The sequence below is a fragment of the Pinus tabuliformis genome, chromosome 1_1 (genome assembly GCF_031772625.1).
Source record: "Pinus tabuliformis cultivar Carrire ecotype Pingquan chromosome 1_1, CPIR1, whole genome shotgun sequence".
Lineage (NCBI taxonomy): Eukaryota > Viridiplantae > Streptophyta > Pinopsida > Pinales > Pinaceae > Pinus > Pinus tabuliformis.
This window is the reverse complement of record NC_142297.1, coordinates 854,350,101-854,355,637: the sequence shown is the minus strand read 5'-3', so window position 1 is coordinate 854,355,637 and position 5,537 is coordinate 854,350,101. Positions and strand designations below refer to the sequence as shown.

At 32.7% G+C, this 5,537-nt stretch overlaps 1 protein-coding gene across 1 annotated transcript; it reads right to left on the bottom strand.

Moving 5' to 3' along the window:
• Positions 1–2,389: 2,389 nt before the first annotated feature.
• LOC149216963 (VAN3-binding protein-like) lies at positions 2,390–5,323 on the bottom strand. Its single transcript, XM_089390095.1, has 3 exons — positions 5,215–5,323; positions 3,488–3,607; positions 2,390–2,611 (listed from the first exon to the last, which is right to left on the bottom strand). The coding sequence occupies exons 1-3, from the start codon at positions 5,236–5,238 to the stop codon at positions 2,390–2,392; spliced, it is 366 nt and encodes a 121-aa protein (XP_089246221.1). The 5' UTR covers positions 5,239–5,323.
• Positions 5,324–5,537: the final 214 nt, after the last annotated feature.

The following is a 5,537-nucleotide window of genomic DNA, read 5'->3' as shown; positions in this document are numbered from 1 at the left end:
ATGGTTTCCCAAGAATCCTTCGACGGGATTGAAACCAATTTCAACCAATGATCCATCTCCAATCTCCCACTTCATATTTCCAATCAACGAATGTTTAACCTCCATTAGGTTGTTCCATACATAAGAGACCCTATTTTTATTCATGCAACCACATGTTGTAGCTTAAGGTATTTTTCCTAGACAATCCTTTGTCATATACTTTCTCCAAATAATTCCATCCATTGGCTTTTTACCACCAAAGCCTAGACAAAAATTTCAATGTTCTTTAACTCCAATCCTCCATCTTCTTTTCTCTTTGATATTTCCTCCAATCTAACCAAATGTATCTTGTGACAATCCTTAGCCCCTGACCATATGAATTTTGAAATTATTGAATATATCTACATAATGATGTGTTTAGGAAGCAACTAAATATGCATCCAGTATATAGAAAGCTTTTGTAAGACTGATTGAGCCAATATTAGTCTTCCCCCAAGTGTGATCCATTTCAATGATCAATTTGCCAATTTTTTCTCAAATTTTTGTATTAACCATTTTTAGTCTCTAATGTCATAATTATTTGGTTTCAAGAATTAGAAACTAAGATATTTAAGGACATTGTTCAAATCAACCACACCCACTACAAATAAATTAGCAATCTCCAATACTAAGTCATTACTTGTGACCTTAAATAAACTAGTATCTGTTGCTTCACAAAAAAAATGGAATAAATATTTCCATTCCAATATGAATACATTCACATCATCTCTGAAACATAAAATGTGTTATAGAAATATTTTTGGTGATCTTAATACCCACCAAAAAACCACTTCTTTACTTCATATATAATTTGACTCAGACTTTTTATGACAATAAAAAATAATAAAGGGGATAATGAGTATCATTATCTCAACCCTCACAAAACCTTTGAAAATTTTTAATGGCACTCCATTTATGAACAACATAATTCGCTAATGTTATATAAGCCATTATCTAGTCCCCAACCTCAACGAAAAACCCCATTTTATGCACAACCATCATAAAAACACGATTCTACATAATCATATGCTTTAATCAAGGGCAATTTCATTTTGAATGCCCTAGGCATCTTATTAAAATATACTAAAATGATAAATACCATCAAACTAATGATATATATCACTCATGTGAGCTCTACTGCTAAAGTGTAAATGGCTAGTACCACCAAATTAATCCCAATGAAACGCATACCCTCTTCACCCATGCTTAACTTGGGCCGTAATTTCTTCTATATATAATTTTTCCCTATATGTGAATTTCAAATATATATATATATACCTGCTTAACTTGGGCCGTAATTTCTTATATATAATTTTTCCCTATATGTGAATTTCATATATATATATATTCTAACTATTTTAGATTTTGTATATTTTATATATATATATATTATTAATTATATATATATATATATATATATATAATTAATTTGATATAGTGTTTGGTGAGATTGTAATTTTTTTTTTATAATGTTTTTTTCAATAAATAAATAAATTCAACACTCTAAATAAAATATAAAAAGTATTTAGATGGTGTAGTGTAAAATATTATATAATATTGGCATGAAAATATTTTATTTATCACCCAATAAAATATATTTTTATTATTAAATTTTTTAAAATATCATGTATCAATTTCAAATTCTTTTAACACATTTTTGTAAATGACTTTTAAATATAACAAGTGCTGCATGTAGCCGGTAGTCCCTGCCAGGGTCTGTTAGAAGGTCTACGTTGCAGAGGGAATACCCGCCGAAATTTTTTCGAAATTATTTTTAAACGATTTGTATTATTCATAGTACAATACTGAAATCGTAAAAGTAATTTTTTATTTTGTAATAAAAAGATGTTGGTCGAAATTGTTTTCAAATTATTTTTGCAGATTTGTTTTTAAACGAATTGTATTGGTCAGAGTACAATGTTGAAATGGTAAGGGAAGTAATTTTTTTTATTTTTTAATAAATGTCTTGTCTATTGTTGGCAAAGCAGTGGTGGTATAACCATGAATGGGAAATCCAATATAGTTATTGAATTAATTGTTCATTCTGAAATACAATACACTATATAAGACATTGAACTTTGTTGGTCATTATGAAATACATGATGTAATTACTGAATTAATTGTTCATTCTCAAATACATGATATAAGAGACTAAAGTTGTTATTCATAATTTGTTCATTCTGAAATACATGAGATAAGACGTTGAACTTGTTATTCATAACTCGTTCATTCTGGAATACATGATATAAGATGTTGAACTGGATGTTCATAATGAAAGACATAAAAATAGATGGTTTTATGATAATAAAAAAACTAACATACGAATGTGATTTTATTGTTATAATATTTCCTTGTAGTTTAGGCCTATTACTCAATACTTTGATTGACTACTCTCACCACTACCAGAAGATGTAGCAGTTGCTGCTGCAACTGCAGCAACCGCAAAAGCTACACCAGCAACTGAAATAGCAGCATGAACTTGTGCATTATGAACCCGGGTCTCTTCTTTTTTCTTCTCTTTTATATCTTTTAGCCACCGTCCTACTGTTTTTCCCCCAAAATGTGTTTTTGTTGAGTTGACAGTCTTACAGAACTGCCAATAAATTAAAATTTGTAGGGTTAGAATCTTCAAGCAAACACTAAGTATCCTAGTACCATAGCACTCTCTAGATGAGCTACCCAACAGGTGGCATGACTGGAAAAAGAGAAGGGGGCTGTAATAATCCCTCCACCACTCCAGATAAAAATTCTTGACATTAGCTGTTTCAAAGAAATTTTATATAAATTTTAAACTCCCAGAATGAAGCTGGAATGTGACCCATATAGTGAAAATAATATTAAGACATTCAAGAATCCCAATAGAAAAGTTGTTATTATGTTTAATGGCAAAGTTGACCTATTGTGGTGGATAACAACTACTCCATTCAACACGCAGAACCTTCATGGCTGTCCTTAGAATGTCGAATATCTCTGCTAGTCTTTGAATCAAAAGCTTATATTTTTATCTTCCAGCTATTTTTATAAAGAGATCAAACATTCATAAAAAGGGTAAAATATCTTCATTGTGCACGGATGAAAACACCAATGCGTTCCAATATTGAAGCAATGATAGAGGTAAGGCTCTCCGTTGTAAATTTATTATACTTTTCATTCAAATGTATAAGAACCAGAACGATTGTAAAGGAAGCTGAATGTAAATACCATAACTGTACCCAGTAGCAGAATACAAAAATTGAAACAAAGAACCATATAACGAACCTAAACCTACACATCAGAATTGAAAGCATGTTGCAGTAAACTAGGCTTGAAGAAGATAATGTCAACCACATAACATATCTAAAATTCTCTTGCACAATTAATGTCTAGCTGTGGCAACACAGAGGTGATAAACTCATTGTTGAATACATTCAAGAAACATGATTTATTAGGTTTCATGATCTGCTCCAGAAAACATTGTAAAATAACATACCTTGAAATCATCAGATCCCCTTGGTGAAACTGGAGGACTCCCATTAAATGAGCCAGCACTTCGGATACTCAGTGGACCACTGCTATGCAGACTCTTTCTTGATGTCAGATGGCATTGTTCCTGTGAAAGAAATTAATTCATGAGATTCCAACAAACAGCTATACAAAAGATAATGACAATCTTGACATCAAAGGCTCTGACAGAAACCTAGAAAGGATCTCTGGAATCTAAACGCAAAAATAAAGGCAACAATTAATACTTCAAACTCCATAGTAAAGTAAAAATGTAGATCATACTTGTAAGGTTAGTTGTATTTAAAGTCAATTTAACCCTAAATCTACATTGGTATCATTTCAAACATCAAAGCAGCTGAAGCATGCAAGGTACATATCAGTCAGACAAATTAATCCATAGAAAATGTCATTAAGCCCATCAAATACAAGAAATCTGACTGCAAAGTAAGGATACAATGGAAGCCTACTTGGATCCAAATTACTATCCCCACACAACTGTAAATATGTTACTCCCTTTTATGATTTTTTACCATCATTCAAATAAATTATATATTTCTATTCTAACTTTCCCACTTATTCTTAAGGGTGTGAAGATGCCCTTGCATCTTCTGATTTACACTATTATATCCTCTAAAAAGAATAAAGACGCATGTTATGTCAGAAATAATGAAAAACCCCTTAAAAACAGTATAACCTTATGCAAGCAGTAAAGAGCTTTGAGAAAGACTGCAGATATCCGTGCACTCTATAGGGGTGTTGCGTTGCGGAAGTGGCAGGATAGACAGATAATGTAACAAGTGCCTGCTGACACGGAACAGTTACTTGAGCAGTAATTAGCATACATGCTTGGCACCCTATGGCCATTATAGTGTTATTTTGTCCTCATTATAGTTTCGAGACATTGCATTAATTTTTTTGACAGAACCAGCACGGAATACCAACAATGGCTAAATTACTTATTTATCTTCAGGTTTTAAGGAAAAAGGGTCTAGAATACACTTGTGTGAATAAAAAGACAATTAATGGTTCAGATTCCACAACTAAGTAACAGGATCAGTGAGTGGAAACCAAAAAAGTCGTAGTTCTAATAATTTTCATTCAATCGAAAGCAATTTCAATCTACAACTGCCAATATTTATAATCTATACCAATCACTCCGTAATGCAACCACCACATGGAGCATTCTATCAGAACCTCGTTTGACACAACAATAAACATTAGACCACCAGCAGACAGCATACCTTACCAGGTAGTTTCACTACATATATACCTTAACATTTTCGATTGATAAATTGTGTATATCGAGAATCGCTAAAACATTACATCAGAAGGAGCTTATACAATTCGTTATGCATCAAACAAGCAAACATCCGAAACATCTGGCTATGCTAATGAATAGACAAATCCGATTGCCACAGAAAAACAGAAGCAACCTGCCTAGATCCACATTACTGCTTGAAGCTAGCATTTGCTAAGAGTATTGGCTTGTAGTCTGGTATTAAACTGATTAGTTTGTTTGACATAGAGGGGTTTCTATTTCCGCTGATTGAGCGTAAATAAATGCTCTTACCAAATACTCGTTCTTTAACTAAAAACAATATAAATTACAAGGACAATGACGGATCTTGCACCAGAGTTATACAAACGTTGAAGAAAAACAAAGCTTAATGTACAGACCATAAGCAACAGTACAAAAGATCAAGAGAAACTTACAGATTGTGATAAAATTCTTTCCATTACTAGCTCTGCGGTTGCATTCGATGCATATGTAAATGGGACTGTAGCCAGAGATAAATTTTCTGCATTTCTACTTGCTCCTTGGGTTGCTATTACTCCGGAGAATTAGTTGCTCGACACTCTCTGCTCTGAACTTACGCCGGACTCCGGACAAGGCATTTGTAGACCACAGTGGACGCCTCTGCATATGTAAACAGCTGGCACTTGCAGGATGCACGACACTGCATGCAGGACACGGAGAATAGGTACCAAAAACTTAGGACAAACTAAGTTGTGCTTTTGATAAAATGTTTAGCTCG